General features: G+C 43.9%; 1 protein-coding gene across 4 annotated transcripts in view; it reads right to left on the bottom strand.

The window, feature by feature from the left end:
- The window catches only part of ANKRD55 (ankyrin repeat domain 55), a 215727-nt gene that overhangs the window by 33824 nt on the left and 159904 nt on the right, over window positions 1-21999 (bottom strand). For all 4 annotated transcript variants that reach the window (XM_089779385.1, XM_075932436.2, XM_089779384.1 and 1 more), the window contains 3 exons: window positions 19459-19568; window positions 11906-11966; window positions 7471-7599 (listed from right to left, as the gene is read on the bottom strand). In XM_089779385.1, coding sequence (XP_089635511.1) covers window positions 7471-7599; window positions 11906-11966; window positions 19459-19568 — 300 coding nt within the window. The remainder of the gene's footprint in view (window positions 1-7470; window positions 7600-11905; window positions 11967-19458; window positions 19569-21999) is intronic.

Genomic DNA, 21999 nt, shown 5'->3' with positions numbered 1-21999 from the left:
ATTATACATTTTGTGGGGACAGAGTACTGCGGCTGGGGGCAGGGGAGAGGGAACAGGGTGCTGGGAGGGCAGAGGACAGGGTTCTGCAGCAGCGAACAGAGTGCCAGTGGGGACAGAGTTCGGGGAGTGGGGACGGGAATGGGGACAGAGTTCTGTAGCTGGGGTCAGGGGAGTGGGGACAGCATTCTGTAGTTAAGGACAGAGGAGTGGGGATAGCGTTCTGTGGCTCAGAAGTGGGGGTGGGGAGTGGGGTGCCAGTGGAGGCAGAGTCCCCTGCATCTCCCTCCTCCCAGCATTCTTCCCCCCCCCCCGGGAAACCAGCGCATGCCTGCCCCGGGGCCAACTCCCCCCCGCGCAGGAAAGCCCCACGCACGCGTGCCTGCCCCGGGGCCAACTCCTTCCCCCGCGCAGGAAACCCCGCGCGCGTGCCTGCCCAGGGGGCCGATCCCCTCCCCCCCGCATAGGAAGCCCTGCGTGAACACCTGCCCCGGGGCCAAACCCCCCCTGCGCCCCTCCCGTGGGGCTGACTCATCCCTCCTGTGCGGTGCAGGGGGCCGGCAGAGCAGCTAGCGCACTTCTGGAATTGCCGGAAGTGGCGCTAAGCTGCGGGACTTCTGAAGCTGACACTACCTCCGTTTTCTCTTGAGGTAAGTAGTGAGGCTTCTGGGGGATGGGAGGGGAATGGAGGTGGAGCGGACAGGATGCCTTGTGAGCGACTGGTCGAGGCCTCGAGATCGACCAGTAGCTAGCGATCGACCTGTTGATGACCACTGGGTTAGATCATGGCTGGCCCTGCATGTGTGCGCTCAGCAGATTGCTGTTACCACCAGTGGTGCAAGGCACATTGTAGAGAACACGGAAATGTCATGACCCTATTCCTCTTTCACGGTAGCTGCTGGACTGGAAAAGTGACAAGGCATGTCTTAAGTTGAAGGGCTTGTGTTTAGGGAGAAACTTGTCTAAGCACAGTTAATTGTTTTGACGATCTGATTGTATTAGTGAGCTTATATTTGAATATTTAGTGTTAGTGTCCAGAACAAGGACAGGCCCTTTTGTTTATTTTAAATTGAAATAAGTGTATATATGCAGAGATAGAGGCCAATGTTTGAAAAGTTGTTCCTGTAAGAACAGATGTATGTAACTTTTATTTACTTACATTCTCCCTCTTTACAGTTCTTTGTTACTCACTTTTAGAACCTGAGCAGCCTAACCCATCCTTCTCACTTTTGTGGACAAAAAACCACAAACATCCCTTTATAATCAATAGGAATACGCTCTTTGCACAAGGAAAGATTGCCAGTGTGAGTATGATGAAGAATGAGGGACTGAAAGATGACTTTTGATTTAGATTTTTTTTTAAGTAGAAATTTTCTTTGAAGTTTCAGGAAGTTAAATAGTCATCATCCCCTCCTGAGGCATTCTTGGGAAAATGTGTATGATTAAAAATAAGAAAGCTGTCTGAACCCACAAACATACAGTCTATACCTAGCAAAGAGCTACAGTATACACACCTCATCCATAATGAATCCGCCAACACTCACCGGGCTAGATCATAGTCCTAAAGGAAAAACACCCACTGTGAACTAGGAAATTGGTTTCTTTATTATACATTTGGAGGGAGAGAGCACCCTTCCTCAAAGAAACCAAACGACTCCAAGGTAATCTGAATAACTGAATTCCAGAGGGACTCAGGGCCATTTACATGGAGGTCCTGCCCTACTGCATTGACCTATGAGGTTAACTCCAGCGTGTGCTGCCAGCTATTTCTCCTTGCAGGGGCTCCCTAGCCCATAGGGGGATAATCAGACCATAGTGACTTTTCTCAAGCCTGCATGCTGGACATGAGGAGTGGGGATTAGGGAGAATGATGTTTTCTCCTCCTAGTGCTCCCACTTCCCTCAGCCTGCCTACTCTCTCTGCCTTCCCTATATGGACATTTCCTTGGGCCCATGGACAGCCTTCTGTGGAGCCTAGTGGGAGAGAAAGGAATGCTGCTGAGCCACAAACAAAGGGCTCCCTCTACCCACATCTCCAAAGGGTATAGTCTTGTTCTCAAAGAGTCTGAACGTTAAATATCATTAGTCATATTAACTAAGAAAAAGCTGTCATGTCTGTAGCGCCCCTCTCCACCTGGTTACCTTCTTTAATGCCAATTTGCCTATTGGTTTCGGTGGACAGGTCTGGGTTCTTCTGGATTCCGCCACCCACTCAGCAGGATGTATCTTCTTTATTTTTTCCTATGAATTTATTTGGCGGTGCCTGCACCCCCCTCATTCCTTCCTGGCAGGGTCACCAGGGCAGTTTGGGAGGAAAATTCTAACCACAGGGTAATCCCCACTTATTTTTTGAAGTCTCCAACTATCTGGCAAGTAACACAAACATATACAATATATTCAACACAATAATTATATTAAACAAGAAGCAATTAGAACATAAAAGGGTAAAACACTATTTTTAGGTTCACCAGTGCCCACGCTGCTAATACCTGTGACTTTCCCCAGTCACGTGACGATGTAGCAAGTGTCCCATTGGTATGAGTATTTTGTTGGGGCCCTTGATGACCTATGACCACAAAATTCTTCTCTGCAGTGGTTTAGCAGTGTGGCTGACTGGGTTCAGTACAGCCCAAAGGACTCACAAGCGGGAGAAGATGGTAAATCCCTCCACAGGTTTAATATACAGTAGGTAATAAAATCCCAAAACCCTTACTCCCTGGCTTGAGGACATAGTTCAGGGAGCAGGGGGTCCCCAAAACAAATTCCCTGACTAACTAAAAGATGGTGCACTCACAAACTCCATGAATGATTCTCCAGTTCAGAGATGACTCTGGACTCCTCAGTCACTGCAGAGGGGCTGATAGCTGTTAGCAGCAGGGCTGGACGGGGGGCGGGGGGGTGCCTGATGGCAGCTGTAAGGGGCATGCAGCGTCCCTTACAGCTGCCATCAGGTGCCGTGCTCCTGGCTCCTGCAGCGCCGGCCTACCCGCATCTCTGCGGCGCCGGCCAGCAGTGCCCTTCCCCCCATGGCTGCGGGGTTCTACACGGCCTGGCGCGCGCGCCAGCAGCGACACCCGGGCTGGATTGGGCCACGCTTGCAGCATGTGCCCTAGGGGCGGGCCCCGGGCTGCGTGCCAGTGCCTGTAGCCGGGTCGCGCATGCGCCGTGAGTCCTGGGGGTGGGCCTGCGCACCCTAGGGGGGTAGGCCCACGCATGCGCCATGCACCCGGGGGCGGCACTGCGCGCCCATGCCCGGGGCACCAAAATACCTCAGGCCGGCCCTGGCTAGCAGGGATCCAATTCAGGCAGGAATCAGGCTGCTTCAGTCCCAGGATTTCACCTCACCACAAAGGGGTGCAGGGCTCAAGGTGAAGATTACACAGCTGTACTAAAATCCAAACTGTAGTCTCCTAGCCCAGCGCCCAGACACACACATACACAGCAGACAGTAGCCCTGAACTAGCAGACGGAGCAGAGCTGACCATGTGGTAATTGGTCTCACCTAGGCTATGTCTAGACTGCAAGCCTCTTTCGAAAGAGAGTGTCTAGACTGCACACGGAACTTTCGAAAAAGCAAGCCGCTTTTTCGAAAGAAAGCAGGAAGTGAGTCTGGATGCTCTCTTTCTAAAAAGCCCTGTTTGCTTTCAAGAACGCCTTTTTTCGAAAGAGTACTTTCGAAAAAAGGCGTTCTTCCTCGTGGAATTAGGTTTACCGCCGTCAAAAGAAAAGCCGCGTTCTTTCGATTTAATTTCGAAAGAACGCGGCTGCAGTCTAGACGCAGGTGAAGTTTTTTCGAAAAAAGACTACTTTTTTCAAAAAAAACCCTGAGACTGGACACAGCCCTAAGGAGCTAAAGGGCTAACTCAGCCTGGCTGGGGAAGTTTCCCAGCAAACTCTACATCAGTGGAGAAGGAAAACCCAGCTGAGGGATCCTGCTTTCGGGTCATTAGAGGCCAGTTCTCAGGCAGGGGCAGCCCGTGATTACGTCACAGCCATTAACAGCCGTGCAGGTGGGGGCACCGATCGCGCCTTCTGCCTGGGGCGCCAGCTGCTGCAGCCGGCCTCGGGCCGCTCCTGTTCTCAGGATGGACCCTTCATGTAGACCTGGGGCTTACCAGCTCCCCACACAGCAAGCTCCCCTTGCCCTGGCTGGTTCCAGACTGACTCATAAAAAACAATGGCTTTTCCCCTTTCCTGAACTCCCTGGGAGGAGCATCTCACTCCCTATTTGTTGCCGGGCAAACTCTGAGTTTGCCTTGGCTCCCGCTCCCTACCAGGGACAGTGTGCTTCTCTCTGAGCTGCCAGCAGACAGAGCCCCAGGAATCTAGGTAATCTCCTTGGGGGTTACATGTCTTCCAATATAAATCTAAACCAAGAATCTAGAATTTCATCATATAATGTGTACTAATGAAGGTTTAGTTATGGCCGAGGAGCAAATGTTTCTGGGTATGAATGGGATACACTTTGAGCCTCAGCATTCAAATGATATAAGTTTGCACAGCACTACATCAGGAGAGGATGAGTTTTTAAAAAAATGTGAATTCTATTATTTCCCTTCTGATTTTTGTGTCTTCACTGTTCATGTTTTTCAACTTCTCTCTGCAAGCCTGAACCCTAGAAACCGTTTTTGTAAATGAAAGCTGAGATTTTTTATATAACTACCTGACTCCAGAAGCTGGAGCTTTAAGGAAGAGACCAAATATTGTGAAGCTTTTTGTAAAAGTCATGAGAACTGGCAATACAGGTCACTAAGGAAACCTTTATTTAAGCGGCGGCATTATCTGGGATTTAAGACACTTTCAAGAAATTACAATTGGTCTCATTTTTAGTAAACCGGTTTTCACAACTAAGTTTCCTTTTGGGTGCAAAGATTACTGCTAATTTGACTGAAAGGGGAAAACCAGAATCAGAGTCCCTGTTTAAACAAAGTAAGTGAAACTACAGGTATGATGGGGCTGGGTGTGCAATTGTGTACAGACATTCTCCTGTATTTGTTCTGAAAGCACATGCAAAGCTCCTAGCCAAGCCAAGAGGAAGAATACACATGGAAGGGAAGTATTTGGCTGTCAGTAGGGTGCACAGCACCTGATAGACTTTTTCCATTACATTAAAGTCACTGTGCTAATATACAGGAATGGAAGGCCCAGTTCAACATTGCTAAGTATTTTCATGTGTGAAATCTGGAGATGATGCTACCGCTTAAAAACTACGGTGACAAGGGCTCAAAAACACCACGGATGAAAACCAACAGAATCTGGCAACCCTTACTCTTGATGTTCTCAACTTGTGCAATCCCCCCAGTATAGATCTGTTGCACTGGGTGTAAACTGTGACTTGCTCTAACACGTCTTACTCCAGTTTCAAAGGAGTTGGTTTTTCACACTGATGCAGCACATCAACAGTGGGGGTTTACACTGGTGCAGGTACATCACTGTTGCTATTCCTGTAGAACCATCTTCTGATTTAGGTAAGGCCAGTGTGAGACATCTGACTAGAACTCTGATGAGGAAATCATCAAATGCACAAACTCTATTTGTTTTCACCATGTTGAATACTAAACGTGCATTCTTTGAAGCTGTAAGCAGAGGAAACAGTTCTCTCACACCCACGCCCACACTCAATAACTGTAATAGGGTGTAAAGGTGTATTGTTTTAGCAATATCTACCCACACAGCCTCTTTTCTGTCTCAGCTCAGTCCTGGGACTCCACCTCTGACCTGTTGTGAAAAATGTTGGGGATCCACTGAACGTTTTCAGAGCTCCCCAGTTCTTAGACTGTGGCAATGTGTCCTTCCACTTCTACCCATGTGTCTGTCAGCTCGGTAGGGGATTTAGACAGGCAAAAGCCTTATCTTGCATGGGCAACAGGCCTGCACCTACCTAGGATCAGCTATGGAGGAAAGTTATGCCAGTTATTAGACTATCTGCCTTTGCATGGCTAGGGAACTAGAGAGCAACTCCCTCTTCATGCAGAGGAAGCGCTCTACATCCTCAAGAAGTAACGACTTTGAACCAACATGGCTCACTGACAGAAATTTAACAGAACAGAACACAGCTGTGAAACACTTACCCCTTCTGCCCTCAGGCAGGCAGAAGAGTAATCCAACTGTAAGTGGGAGACTTGAAGGGAGCAAGAACAGGGATTTGTGAGCCACAGGAATCTGAGAGCTCATTGGCAACATTGCACCTCCCATGTTTTCCCAAAATGTTGGTTGTTCATTTGTTGTTCTGAGAGGAAGGTGTGGGAGGATATGGATGGAATGGGTATGTTTACACTGCACACTGAGCTGGGGCTTACGCACACAAATCAATCTAGGTCAGCAACTGCTCAGGACTCTGCAAGTGAAGTGGATCAGAGACCAGATCCCACTGAGACTCAAGTCCAACTCTTATAATTTTGCAGAGTGGCTGCAGGTCAAGCTGCAGACTAGTGAGGGTTAACCCAGGTTAGTGAGTGGGCCATGTGAGTGGCCATCTTTCATCTCAGTGGACTGCAAAATTGTTGTAATAGTCTCCTTGGATAGAGTAGTTTTGTTAACTGCTTGCGTACCTAGAATTTGCATGGTACAGAATTTCAGATATTTTCAGCTGCATGGAACCAACACTGGAACAAATGTCCAAGTATATTTCATAACTGTTAGAACAGATCTCTTTGAAGTACCAAGGCAAAATCAATAGGATGCAGTATAGTTTTGAAATTATGATTATTTATATTACTGTAACACCTAGACATATCTTATACTTGCCTGTTTTTCCACCTTTAATGAGTCTCTCTGGAATTTCTTGGCTGTTGTATATTTTGGGGTGCATTTGTGATGGGAAGTAGAGAGCCTATGACGCTCCAAAGATGGTTCCCTGATTATCTCATAGAGAAAAGATTTGTTTCTAACTTGATAGGGAGTCGTTGTCATAAATGAATCCATTGTCCTTAATGAAGTTAGGATTTCCACAGCAAAGGAGCTTCAGACTTTTGGGGAAACTGTCTTATAGTGTAAAATGGCAAATGTTCTTATATGTGCGTTATTTTATTCTCAGGAGTCTGGTATCACTATTTTACAGCCCAATCCTGAAAGGTGTGGAGCATGCTGGCCTTTACCCATCCTCAACCTACATAATCACATTCTTAACACTCAAGATGTGAATAGTTTCATCCAAGGACATAAATGCTTTGCTGGATCAGAACAAGAGAGCTCAGCAGCTTGCAGCATCAAACCCATATTTAATATTTGTTAATAAAAATGGTGTTTTTACAGGAAACAGGGCTAGATCCTCAGCCAATGTAATCTGGCGCAGCTCCATTGGCTTCAAGCAAGGTAGGCCAGTTTACACAGCTGTGAACTCTAGGTCTTGCCAGCTTTCAAACTCAAACTCTTCTTCAGTGCTGATGTACCATGATGACTTAGAATTTCAGAAAACAAATGATCATTGCAATGCACGTGATGTATTGTTAAAATATTGGTAGTTGTCCCTCACCTGTACTGCCCAGTGAAGAGCTGTTTTAAAGTCTTTGTCCACCAGAGTTGGATCTGCTCCTCTCTGCAGCAGTGATTGCACATGCTGGGGACGATTGTGGAAAGCAGCCCAGTGAAGTGCAGTCATTCCCTACAAATCACAAGCCAAGAGAGCAAATAATTATCATTCACAGGAAGATTTAAAACTTCAAGGGATTTATTTTCCCTTTTAACTAGAGATGAGTTGGACAATTTGAAGATCAGTCTGGAGTAGGGAAAATCCACCTGCTCAAGATCTTAAGGGTGAATAATTGGAAGCAGTGTTAAATGGGTTGCATCAGAAGAGAAATAGCCAATAAAAATTGACTACTGTAGAAGACAGATATAAATACTAGGTATTTGCCTCTTTTATAAATATTTATATCCTACTTGTAAGTAATATATCAGTCAGAAGCATTATAGCTGCCTCAGATTAAAGTTGCATACAGTTTTCATTAGAAAGCCCTTTTTTAGTTTGTATTTTATCACAAATGCCATAGCCTTGTTTCTAACTTGCAATGATTACTATGAGATAGATTTGCAGCTGGTGTAAAGAAGAATAGCCTCATTGACTTCAGTTTGCAGCTGAGAAAGTGGGCCAATTATTTTAATAGTAATCTCAAACACATCATAGGCCCAATTTTGAAAAAGAACAAAAAGCAAACCATGATCTGAGGACTTAATTATCTGCTCTATCCAAGCTGCCTTTGTGCAATGCAAACTGGTCTCAGCAGACCAAGACTCCATTATCATATTTGCACATTAATCACCATCAAAAGTAAGTCCACATGAACACTTTAAATCTATGTTATGCACGGTTTCCTATCAAGTTACCTAAGCGACATCACTTTTAAGAAATATAATATACACACTATTCGTGTTTGGTACTTTTGAGTCAACGACTACACCAATGTGTAAAAGTTCCATGGTTTCTTTTCTTTTCCATTCTACATTATTTGGATTTTTTCACTTTAGGAAACTAAACTAAACTTGAAATAAAACTCTTCAAATTATTTTACAAGTTTCTTTGGGGAAAGAACCTGTCATTTGATTTGCCAGTAAAATGCCATTTATGTGTACAGAAGTTTCTGTCAATCAAGTCCAAATTCCTTAACATTATTTTCTCTGCTCATCAGGGGTGTGCTAGGGATTGGGAAGAGAGAGGAGAGAACAGTCAAACCAGGTTTTGGTTATTTTGGTTTTGCAAAATGTCTTCATTGGGGATTTGTTCTTGTAAAACTAAAAACCAGGTTAAATCAGTAATGCTGGAGTTTACCCCAGAGACCTCACACTGAATATCCCGAGATTCTTGACCTGAGGTTCTACTACTGTATATTTAGCCACCTATTGCAAATTTACCCACCTCCCACTGTGGCTCCAATGAGTGGGCTAGCAGGCAGCAGTGCACCCTCCCAAACTTCTCTGCTGCCCCGTGTGTCCCTAAGAGCCCGCAAGGGCAGCTGCACACAGCTGCCATAGTATGCACTCCTAAGGTGGTATAAAGTATTTTTAGAAAAACTAAACTCCCTGATCACTAATATTTGTGTGTGATAGGCATTTATAGACATGTATTGGAAATATGTTCTTAATATGTATCTGGTGAGCAGTGTGAAAGCCATGCCTGTTCCAGACAAAGCAATGTAGTTGGATGAGTCTCCAGTGTGAATTAAGCAAGGTGTGAGCACATTGCCACACAAACTAAACCAAGCCATCAAGAGAACAAGCGGGAACACTTCACAATCTTGACAAGGGTTCAAAAAACTGCACCCTCAGGAAGCCTTCGTGCCTCCTGCCCTGAGAAATGGTGTGCCACTGGTTTTTGTTCAACTGCCCTGTTTCTGGAGGAAATTTCTGTACACATTATCTGCGGGCAGCCTCTATACCAAAAATCCTTTGACACAACCACAATCATAGAAACTGTGCAGCTGTCAGCTGCCTTTCTTATTATGTAATGTGTTTGCTTGTGTGGGATGGTTTTATAAAGTTACAGAAAAATCTGAGTGTTTTCCTTTAAATTGGGCAATAGCTAGGAGAAGGCCTTTGTTAGTGCAAACAAGCTCTCAGCACATTTCCAAGCAAATATGAATAATCATGGGTCTTGCACCAAGTCCTGAAACAAATATTATCCTGATGCCAGCTGGCATTTAAAATACGTTTGACCTTGAGATTTGAGGTTGAATGTGGTAACACATACAGACAAAATGTTGAGGATTCCAAGAGTCCTGGTTGGTTCATATTAAGTTTTAATTCTGTGCAACTCACTGACAACTTTATCCCACATTTTCAAAATGGGCCAAATCTTACCAAACTTCATACCGCCAAATAAATAGGCTCTGCAAACCACTGTGTGGATGAACACAAAGCACAAGGCAGAAAGAAATTTGTCAAGTTAGTGCCCTTCAGCATTATCTCAAGCAGTACCCTCAAACTGCTGAAATTACATATCAGATTTTCTTTTGTGTTCTGTCTCCTTTGTGCTAAATGGATGGAGCTGATATGTAGCCAGATGTGGCAAGCTGAGAATTCCTCCAGTTAGCTATGTAGAGCCAGCATATCTAACCCATCTCTCTGGCAGGGTACATTTAGTCGATGTCTGGTTAAGGACCATAGCAACCTGGCATAAAATGGTTGCTGTAACTGCATGATTAATTACAGCACAACAGGGCTTCAGCGAGATCTTCTCAAAACTCCGGTCATCTGAAGAAGTGGGCTGTGCCCATGAAAGTTCATGCTCACATCTACATGTTTTGTTAGTCTATAACGAGCTACCAGACCATTTGCTGTTTTTTTCTGTACAGACTAACACGGCTACCTCCTGAAGCAGCTGCCTGATGGTGAGATCCTCAGAGAAACAGAGAATCTGTCTAACTTGAACACAAAGCAAAGAAATCCCTGTGTTGGCAGATGAGGTAAGGAGGATATGCAGGGAATCTGTCATATTCCCACACAACTGGGCTGTGTCTAGACTGCATCCCTTTTCCGTAAAAGGGATGCAAATTAGACACATCGCAATTGCAAATCCCCGCTTTATTTGCATAAACATGGCTGCCGCTTTTTTCCGGCTTGGGGCTTTGCCGTCAAAAAGTGCCAGTCTAGACAGGGATCTTTCGGAAAATAAATCCTTTTCCGAAATATCCCTTATTCATCTTAAATTCAGGAAAAGGGATGCAGTGTAGGCACAGCTCTGGTGGCATACAGAGGGAGTGAGTTTATTGGCTCAAATTCCATTTGCATCTGCCAGCTCCACTTGAGAGCAATCAGTGAGGAAATTCACGGTGAGGAGATGCACTGTGTTTATAAAGTGTGGTAAATGTAACAGACCTCAGAAAAGAGTTCTGATGTCATTATATGAGAAGTGCTAGACCGGTGCAAAGTAGTATAATTAGGGCTGCCAAGCAATTAAAAATTAATTGTGATTAATTGCAGTTTTAATCACACTGTTAAATAATAATTTAATATCATTTCTTTAAATATTTCTGGATAGTTTCTACATTTTTAAATATATTAATTTCAGTTACAACACAAATAAAAAGCGTACAATGCTGAACTTTATATTTTCATTTTTGATTACAAATATTTGTACAGTAAAAAGATAGACAAAACAAATAATATTTCAGTTCCCCTCATACAAATTACCGTTGTGCAATCTCTCTATTGTGAAAGTTGAACTTACAAAGGTAGAATTATTATTATTTTTACAGAACTTCCTTCCAGCTGAGTGAGCCCTTGTTTACAAGGGAGGATGGATTTTACCTCAGGGACTCAGTCTTCAGCAGGGAGGAGAGGCGAGAGCAGGGAGGCTGAGCGTTCCAGGCACCTATTCTCTATGGCTGTGTATCTCAAAATATCTGTGCTGGGGTTGGGGACATCATTTGGACAAACCCACCCCCTGCCCTTCCCTCACTATTCCCACACTAGGAAAATTGTGCCTTACCTTCAGCCCTGGAGGGCTCGGAGCTTCAGTTCTGTGCAGGTTCCACTCATCCACATTGGAGCTCAATGGTGCAGCCCCTCCGAGTTCCAGCCTGGCTCAGGGCTTCAGCTTCCCCAGTCCCCAGCTACCTCCAGAGCTTGGGGCTAGAGCTTTAGCGCCCCCTCCCCTGTCCCTCTCGCAACAATTCCAGGCCTCAGGGCTGGAACTTCAGGCCCCCACCCTACTGTCCCTGGAGCTCTGGGAAGGAGCTTCGCACTCCCCCCATGCCACACTACACACACAGTTATGCCATTAGCACATTTCAAAACATTTACACATACTTTTGTTTTCAGTTAATTGCAGGCATTAACTGTAATTAATTGACAGCCCTAATTGTAATTCACTATAATAAAATCAGTAGTTCTAGTTCTATAAACCCTTTTTAGGCAGCAGGAAAGCTTATTACTTGATGCATGGGACCATTACAGTTAGTGCATTTACTCACCTCATTGTCCCGATGATTAATTTCACTTAGATGTGATTGCTGCAGCAGCACTGCTAGAAGCCTGTGGAAACAAAGGTATATTTAATATGCTACATTTAAGGCTAAATCTGGATGAGACATTTTTAGAGAAACTGAGCTCGCAATTTAAAGCAAAATTAATGGCAATGATGGAAGTGAACCAGAATCCAAGATCTGGTGTGTGTTTGTGTTTGTGTTTGAAATCCAAATCCAGATCCAGTTCTGTAGTTTGTGGCTTACTCTATTTCTAACTAAAGCAATAGCATACACTCAACACTTGGAACCAGAGGCCACCTCTATGCAAATTAAAAAACAGTTGCAATCAGGAATAATTCCAGTACTAGTTTCCAAAATAGTAAGCGGGCATTAATATATCAGAATGTGTAGTGTATGCCTGAGCCATGTTTTATAGCCTAGGAATTGGCAGAACTATTCATTGTGATCCCTTTGAAGTTTTAAATAAACAGATATGCAAATTTATGATCTTCCTTTATTATACGTTTGTATCCCTGATTAGCATAGCCCTATATGTGCATGCATGCGTGTGCATATGCGTGCGCGCACACACACACGGTTAGATAAGGGCTCACAGTCTCTGTTGGGAGTAAGGCAATTATCTCTCTATATAAAAACATTTTTCCTGTGGGACACCAGATTGATGTCATCATGTCATCTGTGTCCTCATGCCACTGCCACCACCATCCACCTCGACACTGTCCCCTCTGGGCATGGGCTACTCCAGCTCCCACAACACGCTCCAGGAGGCGGGGAGCTGCATCACTGGGAAAGAATTGCTGGGAATGGGTCCCCTCTGACATCCAGCCCAGCCCCCCCCGCTTCCTGGACCACTTCGGGTCCCCTCTGCCATCTGAGCCCAAACCCCCATCCTCCCCAGCCCCCTTATCTGTTCTGCCAAGATCCTGCACTCCAGCCCACTTCTGCCCTCTCCCCCTGGCCTGACACCTACCCCTCCAGCCTGCTCCTGCACCTTCCCCTGTTCTTACACCCTCTCCCTAGCCAGACATCCTGCCCCCATCCCACTCCCGCCTCCTCCCCCTGACCAGCATCTACCCCCAGAGAGAGGAGGTTTGGTGAGTGTAGTGAGTAGGGGACACAGTCCCCTAGTTATACCATAAACTAGGGTTAATCAGTAATGCATCTGTTGACCTATATAGAGAAGTGGAGTATAAACCATGGGTAGGGAACCTCTGACTTATGGGCTACACATGCTTCATCAGAGTTAGCCACTGAGGGGCTATCAGACAGTTTGTTATCTATGCATCCTCAAACATGAAGCTCCAGAGCTGCCAGGGACTGCATTTTGTCATTCCCAGCCAATGAGAGCTGAGGAAGGGGGCATGGGCTGGGCCATTGCTTCCTGCCGTTCCCATTGGCCAGGAACAGCGAATTGCAGCCACTGGGAACTGTGGAGCTCCATATCTGCTCTGCTCAGATAAATAAAATGTCTGGAAGCTTGCCAGTGAATAACCTAATGAACTGCATGTGGCCAGTGTGCCAGAAGTTCCCCTCCCCTGGCATAAACACTCCCATCTTGAGAGGGAATAGTTAGAACTATTCAACATGAAATGTTGGTCGTTCAGGGTTAGAACCCTGAAATTGACAGCCAACATCTGACGTAAGTAACAGAGTGCCTACATAGCTACTGCGTTCCCCTAACTACACTGATATAAGCCCCAGTCCTCTCATGGAAGTGGAATTATTATGCTGGTGTAGTAGGGCGCTTGCATTAGGGGAACAAGGCAAGGGCATGTATACTAGGAGTGGGCAAATACCAGCCCGTGGGCCGGAACTGGTCTGCCAGGGTTAGCCCTGGTGGGCCCCCACACCACTGTATTTACCTGCACTTCTCCAGGCATAGGGGATCATAGCTGCTGTTGGCCACGGATTGCCACTCCTGGCCAATGGAAACTGCGATCACCCGTACCTGTGGAGGTGCAGGTAAATTTAGTGGCAGCATGAACTGTCGCCATTTTATTGCCCATGTCTGGTGAATACTGACATAGTTAGGGTGACATAAGATGCTTTATGTCAACCTAACTGTGTAGTGTAGACCAGGCCTTAAGTGGAGCAACATTTTATAACCTGAAAAATTTTGCCCAGGATATTCACAATTGTAAGGGTAAACTGAGGCAGTCCATGGTATCTTGCTGAGAACTGAGAACTCAAATCCTAAACTATTAAGGCAGGCCCGGGAAACATACAGACAGGCAGTTACTGTGACCCTGTTTCCCTTGGCAACCACATTCCAAAAGGGCCTCACTTTGATAGGGCCAGTACCAAACAACCAAACAGGATTGTTTTTCATTGTCTGCTTTGTTCCTAGAAAATAAGCTTGAATCAAAGATCACGCCAAGGCAATACCACCCCCGCAGGAGACGCATTATATTTCCATCTGACAAAATGATCATCAACGTGTCTTTGTTTATGTTGGCTTATTTAGATTGTTAGGAATAATTATTTGTATTAGTGATAATATGTTTAATTGGTGATGGGCGGGGATCCTATGTAACCTTTATATTTCATTGGCTTATGTGCTTATCTCATTTCCACCACTAGCTCTATCAAATCACTTCCCCTCCGCCCATCTGCTGCCTATATAATTTAATGTATGTTTTGGTTAAGTTAGTCCTCACCAGGTTAACTCCTGATGAGTACTCCACCAGCTGTGTGAACCAATAAATCCTCTGCTTGTTTTCACCTGCACCCAGTGTGTCCGGAATTATTCCCTACAACAATCACCTTACAAACTACTGCAGTTAACTTTGAAAATGGTCTGAAGTGACTGGATTTGCAGCAGGCAATTATGTTTTATAGTAGCATGCTGAACACGGTTTGAAGTGTGGTGATGACATGGATTTACAGACCATCTTGGCACAACATCAAATACTAGATCAGAATCAGCCAACATAGACCCTTATCCCAGCATAGACATAAGGATCTGTGCTAGCAGAACCCCCTTTTCTGATTGGGACCAAAATGCTCACCACAGCATGGGGAGTTATCTGGTAAGTACTTGCTCCCCATTGATACAAAATACAAGAGAAAGGCTCTTCTCTCCTTTGACATCTTTTATTCCATTTCTTAATTGGACATTCCTGAATTGCTTACAGTGTATTTTCTGCATCAAGTTGCCCTAGAATGTTTTCTATCAGTTTTAGGTTTAATAAAAGACAGATTTTGTAGCTAAATCAATCAATAAATACATCTCAGACATTAGAACCTTAGTTATTTGATGCTGTTCTATTGACAAAACTGATCATTCTTCCATGACATGCCTGTGGTATACCACATGCTCCTCTGAAAACAGCTAAAGCACAGGTGGATGTATGATTAACATCTCTTTTCTCACCACAAACCACCCAGTGCCCTCCTTTTAGTCAAACATCTTGTGCAATTCACTCCACTTGCAGATCTCTATTTACAATAACATACATGTCTTTGCCTATTCAGTTCCAGACTCTGACCCTGACCCCCCCCCCGGCCATTTCCACCTTCCACACAAGCACTTCCTTCCTGTGCCTTTTCTACCTCTTGGAAATGGGCTAATCAGCCTTTAGTGCTCTTCTCAGCCCATCCCAATCTATCAATTAGGCACAGCTTGACTGTCAGTTTACTCCAGAGGAATGCAATTGGTAGTCCAGTAATCAGATTGCTGGTACAGGTGCTGTCTCCCAGAACTCTGCCACACAAATCTATAACGAAATGCAGCACTGGCATTTATGCAGCTGTTTGTGCATTGAGCCTGAAAAACAAATAACTCTGTAGTCATGGATTGGAAGCTATCAGACAGTATGGGTGCGTCTAGACTGGCAAGATTTTGCGCAAAAGCAATTGCTTTTGCGCAAAATCTTGCCAGCTGTCTAAACTGGCCGCGAGAATTTGTGCAAGAACACTGACGAGCTAATGTAAGATTGTCAGTGTTCTTGTGCAAGAACTCTGATGCTCCCGCTCAGGAAAAAGTCCTCTTGCGCAAATGTTCTTGTGCAAGAGGGCCAGTGTAGACAGGGACAGGAATTTTTTGTGTAAGAAAGCTCCGATGGCGAAAATGGCCGCCGGAGCATTCTTGCGCAAAACCGCGTCTATACTGGGCACAGATGCTTTTGCGTATAACAAGCCAGCATATAAGAGCCAGCGTATAACAAAGAGTATAACACTTCACAGAGTATTAAATCAATTAAAAATATTCTGCCAGTGCCCCACCAGGGCCTGGATTGGTATGATCACTAAAAATCAAATGGGTGTAATAGCCCTTTTCTGAGGCATGAAGTCAGTTGCATAGTATAATAAACATGTTATAATGAACTTAAAAAGTCAGGTTATTTTGAGATTGCTTCCATTGTGAAATTCTGCAACTACACAGACAAGCTGTGCTAATTTTAACTATATATTGTAGTATCTGGAGAGTTGGCATGGTCCATTTCTCACAGAAGGCTCAGTTACTCTATGAAACATGTTCTGAAGTTCAAAAACTTGCCAGCCCTTGTGTCTGACCTGTTTAAATGGACTGATTCAAGCCTGTCAATTTCAGCATGTCTTTGTGTCACTAGCTATTCCTTCAGCACATTGATGCATAGCAGTGGTCTGCCAGTTCTTAGACCTAGGTGAGGAAACACTTCATAATTAGCCACTACATTTTGCCTTCCTTTCTAATCTAATTAGTTGGCAGAGGGCAAAAATGAGGACAACAGAAAATCCCACTAATGGGTATGGCACTCCAGCAGTGCCTTTTGGTAACAGGGCAATCATATCCAAAATTAATTTTGTTGACTTGGGCTATAAGACAGATGAAAAGGAGCTGAGCAACCCGCACAAGACTGTGTAGAGCAAAGGTCGGCTTGTTTCCATGGGGACTGTGAAAAAACATCAGGGAACCCTGTGTGCTACTGCTGAAGTAAAACACTGTTTTCTTTCTAATATCTATATCAGCATGTGCAGTGCTGTATAAACATGGCTTTTTCTCTTCGGAGGCTTTGTATAATGATAATGACTCTTACTCTGAAGCCCTCCAACTGCACCATCCAAGTGATGCATGAAGAACAATGATGACGGTGGAAAATTAATACATACAGAGCTATTATAGACTGTCACAAGACTCATCTAACCTGAACATCAAGTTACAGCTTTGCTGCCTCAGATGTGTTAAATCACCACTAAGTCTTTGTCTACACTGGCAATTGAGCAACAAAGCTTTTGTCATTCACAGATGCATTTAAAAAAAAACAAAAAACAAACAAATCCTGAATGACAAAAGCTTTGCCTTGGCAAGTACTAGTGTAAACAGCGCTTTCTGCCCACAAAGCAAACACAGATCATAGGGGGTGGAAGTTTTTTTGTTGGCAAAAGTACAAACAGTGTTTACACTGCCTGACTTTTAGCCACATAGCTGTGTCTACTGAAGCACAGTGGGGAGAGAGGACAGTGTGTGGCTCTAGACTTCCCTGGCCCTGGCTAGAGCACGGGAAGAGGGGGTAAGTAAGTGGTGTGAACCCTCAGCCTTCCCTGGCCCCAGTCTGAGCACAGAGGGTTGGGAGGAAATCAGACAGCGCACAGCCCCAGTCTTCCCTCACCTCAGTTGGAGAAGGGGGGGGGGGAGAGGGGCGGAAGAGCAGGCAGTACAGCTTGGAGCATGGGGGGTGGGGGAAAGGAGAGGGAGAGGGAGAGAGCAGGCAGCATGTGGTTCACAGCTTTCCCTGGCCCTGGCTGGAGCACTGGGAGAGAGGGGGTGGGTGGCACCCAGTTCCAGCCTGCCCCCCACCAACCCTCAGAGAGCTGGCACCATGGCCCTAGCCTTGGCAAGACTCAATCTCGGGAATCCCGAGGGAAGATGCTCTGAAGAGGGGCAGAGTGTGGGTGAGGCCGGCAGATTGCCTTCTCCTGCCTATTATACCCACTGCCCATGCTCAGTAGTATGGACATACCCTAACTTCTAGGCATTTCTTTCAACATCCATTTTCAACCAGCCTTTTTTCCAGATACTTTAGGGGAACCTTTTTTCAATCAGGGGCCATTGACCCACAGAAAAATCAGCTGGGGTCCCACTCAGAAATAAAAAGCAAAAACAAAACAAAACCCTCACTCACCTGCTCCCAAGTGGAAAGCAACAAAAAATCCTTGAAAAATAAACCACTTACTCTCAACCCGTTCTAGCCATCTGGTACTTGTAGTCCAGCCTCACAGAGGTTGTTGGGGGTTGGGACTTCCTGCCCATGGCGTGGACACTTGACATAGGCCAAATCAAATTAAGCAGGGGGCTGGATCTGGCACATGGTCCAAAGGTTCCTTACCCTTAGTCTATAATGTCTCTGTATGGATCCATAAATGATTTACATGAGAGATTTTGTTTAATTACAATGTATAAATCAGAACTTGAAAGACTTGTGAAGCATTCCTCTTCAAAAGAAACTATGATACAAATAGTACATTTGCATGTGACTTGCTTTGAAGAACAGCCCTTCAGACTTTTTGATATATCTTTAGTAACAGTTGTCAAAAAATGAACTGCATATCTTACCCGATCCTTTAGAACACCTTTCCATAGAACGGCCCAAATCTTAACAGAATTCGTTTTATGGACAACTTTCATTTCATTCACAAGCCCACAGGCTGCCTTTCCTCCCATTAATAAACTATTTATATTCAAAACAATAATATAAACATATTATGTATACGTATTATACAAGAAGGCCTTTTTCCATGGCGGAAACTATTTGGCATTATAATAATACAAATAAACAAACAAACAAACAATAATATTTACTCTTAATGCCACTAACATCATTCACATAACATTATTGTGGCAGTGGTAGCCACAATAGAGAACGTAGCATCAGAAAGTATGCAGTACATTTTTAGCTGTTTTTTAATGCAGCTGGAAAAAGGGGAAGCCAGAACCCTCTGCCCAGCCATGTCTCCATCAATCACTATCAAGAGCCACATTAGGAGAACTTCTGCTTTAGCATACAACTTAAAACATTTACTGTATATAATATGCAATGGACAGAGAGCAGGGCAGCTGGTTTTGTGGTTCCTTCTGGGAGACATGCATTTGAAAATACCACTGAAGTCTGAGTTAAAGAACTCCCTGCACACTGGCACCATGTTAGCTAGGGAAAATGCAGCACCGAACTTCCTCTAATATTTTTAGTGTAGAGACTGGCTTGATTACTTTGGTGGTGATTGTCCACTGTGGGAAATCTAGAGTTTCAGCCTCCATTCTGACTGCCATGGCTTTTGGGGGGTTAAATTAGATTCTTCACCCTGCCTGAATATGTCTCTGTCCAATAAGTGCAGCACAGAGAGCTCTAGCTATAGGTCTAGAGTCCCAGGAATCCCTTCATTTAAAGGAGTGGTTATCATCAGATGAAACAGCAAATCACAAGTATAATTGCACAGGTAGCTTTCCCACCCTATGCTGCCTCCAGTCAGCCAATCTACACATTCATTTGGTGACTATGTACTGGACCCCAAAGATGTTTTCCTCAAAGAAGCAAACACCCTTTTAAGATGGAGCATACCTCACATCAGGCTCTGCGGTAGCAGCATGCAGTGGCAGTCTCCCATTTTTATCAGGTATGTTCTGCTTAGCACCATTTCTGAGCAGACTGACACAGCCTTCAAGCCATCCCTAAGAAAGGAAGTACAGAAGGTCAAAGAGGAACACAGAAAATTTGGGGCCAGATCCTTAGCTGGTGTATTTCTCTTTACACCAGTGGAGGATTCGTCCCTTGGCTTCAGAAAAACATCTTTTTAGAGCTTCAAAGATAGCTCACATTTGGTTCTTTTCAAGTCCTGGATTGATTCATTCAGCCATTGCTGGAACTAAGCTTTTTAGTTTCACTGCATTTTGGCCTCTCTTTGGCTGTGGTGGGGCTGGAGGGTTTTACGATTTGTAGTAGAATGGCATTTATAAAAAATATTGCTAATTGCTGCTGTATTAGTAAGTTTTATGTACATTCCTGCATATGGATTTTAAATTATATCAGTCAGTCAAGAGCATTTGATCTCAGTTTCTTTATAAGAAGTTGGCACAGGTAGTAAATTGCTATGAAAAGCCTGAGAATTGGAGTTATTTTAGGTTTTGCTTTCTGCAAATCCTTCTTGTTTTAGCAAATGGATTTTTACAGAGGTCTAAATTCAATAGAAGTGTTATAATGAAAACAGGAGCATCATTAATGGGGATTGGTCACTGATGGGAGTAAAATGCCACCCTGTCACCTTCTAAAACAAATCAAAAAGAGAAGAACACTCTGGTTCTCATCTGCTTGAGTCCCAAGGAATTCAAGTATGTGGTTACTGTAAATTAGTGTATATAACCCACATCCATGTATAACACGCACTCATGTATTACTCGCAGTTTTTCTTTCGTGTGTAAAAAAAATCTTAGATTACCCGTGGACATTCATAACCCGCAGGTAATGAACTGGTAATGAACTACAGCTGAGGCCGCTGAGCAATAAGTACTACCCTATTACCAGTATATAAGCCCTATGAACCGCACCATTTTAAAACCTCTTCAGTTTATAACAAAATATTTGTAAGGATGCCTAAGTGCAAATCATATACAGCTGATTTTAAATGATCTGTTCTGACATATGCAAAAGAAAATGGCAATAGAGCAGCGGGGAGAAAATTTTCCATCAACGAAAAGTCTGTTTGGGAGTGGAGAAAAGAAGAAGTGGAGATTGAGAAATTAAATCCTTGGAAAAGAGCGCACCAAGGAAAGAAAGCCAAGTGGCCAAAACTAGAAAAAAACCTAGTGAAATGAGTTCTTGCACACAGAGATAGCCAACGTACGGTATTATGTTGGTCTTGTCTTCTTTTAATTTGAGTAAAAATCAGCTTGTATAAGATGTGGACATGTATACCCCACGGGTGTGTGTGTGTGTATGTGTATGTAAAAACATGTATAACCTGTGGGTTATATTCGCTAATTCACGGTAAGTACTTTGCTCAAACCAGAACAATCACTCCCTTGCAGCTCGTGTCATCTGCCTGCATGTATAAACATGACCAGTAGTTACATAAGAATGTCCATACTGGATTAGACCAAAGCCCAGAAAGAACAAACATACTTATCTCATTCCCAGCTTTTGGCAAACAAACGCGAGGAACACCATCCCTGCCCATCCTGGCTAATAGCCACTGATGGACTTATCTTCCATGAATTTATCTAGTTCTTTTTTGAACCCTATTAGTGTTTTGGCCTTCACAATATCCTCTGGCAAGGAGTTCCACAGGTTGACTGCTTTATGTAAAGAAATACTTTCTTTCATTTGTTTTAAACCTGCTGACTATTAATTTCATTTGATGACCACTAGTTCTTGTGTTATGACAAGTAAACATCACTCCTTTATTTATTTTCTTTACACCATTAATAATTTTGTAGATCTCGATCATATCGCCCCATAGTCATCTTTTCCAAGCTGAAAAGTCCTAACCTTATTAATTTTTCCTTATACAGAATCTGTTCTATACCTTTAATAATTTTTGTCACCCTTTACTGAATATTTTCCAATTCCAACATATCTTTTTTTAGATACAGTGACCAAATATTTATGTAATATGTGGGTGTACCATGGATTTATACTGAGGCACTATGATATTTTCTCTCTTACTATATACCTTTCTTAATGATTCCCAACATTGTGTTCGCTTCTTTGAATAATTCTGCACATTGAGCAGATGTTTTCAGGGAACTATCTACAATGAGTCCAAAATCTCTTTCTTAACAGGTCACAGCTAATTTAGATCCCATCATTTTATATATATAGTTGGGGTTATGTTTTCCACAGTGCATTGCTTTGTGTTTATCAACATTGAAATTCATCTGCCATTTTGTTGTTGACCATTGATCAAAATTTTGTTAAAGGGAAGTTTACAATAAAAGCACATGGCTAAATCCAGCACTCAGTTTCATGCATGCATACATGCAATCCCATTGAAGTCAGTCCTTTGGGCAGACATCACACCCAGATTCTCACTAGGGATAGGTCTACACAACAGGGCTAAAGTCAAATTAAGCTACGCAACTTCTACGACAACTGTGTAGCTGAAGC

The sequence above is a fragment of the Pelodiscus sinensis genome, chromosome 6, assembly GCF_052426305.1.
Source record: "Pelodiscus sinensis isolate ZL-2025 chromosome 6, ASM5242630v1, whole genome shotgun sequence".
Classification (NCBI taxonomy): domain Eukaryota; kingdom Metazoa; phylum Chordata; order Testudines; family Trionychidae; genus Pelodiscus; species Pelodiscus sinensis.
Note: the sequence above shows the minus strand (reverse complement) of the source record. Positions and strands in the feature narration are given on the sequence as shown.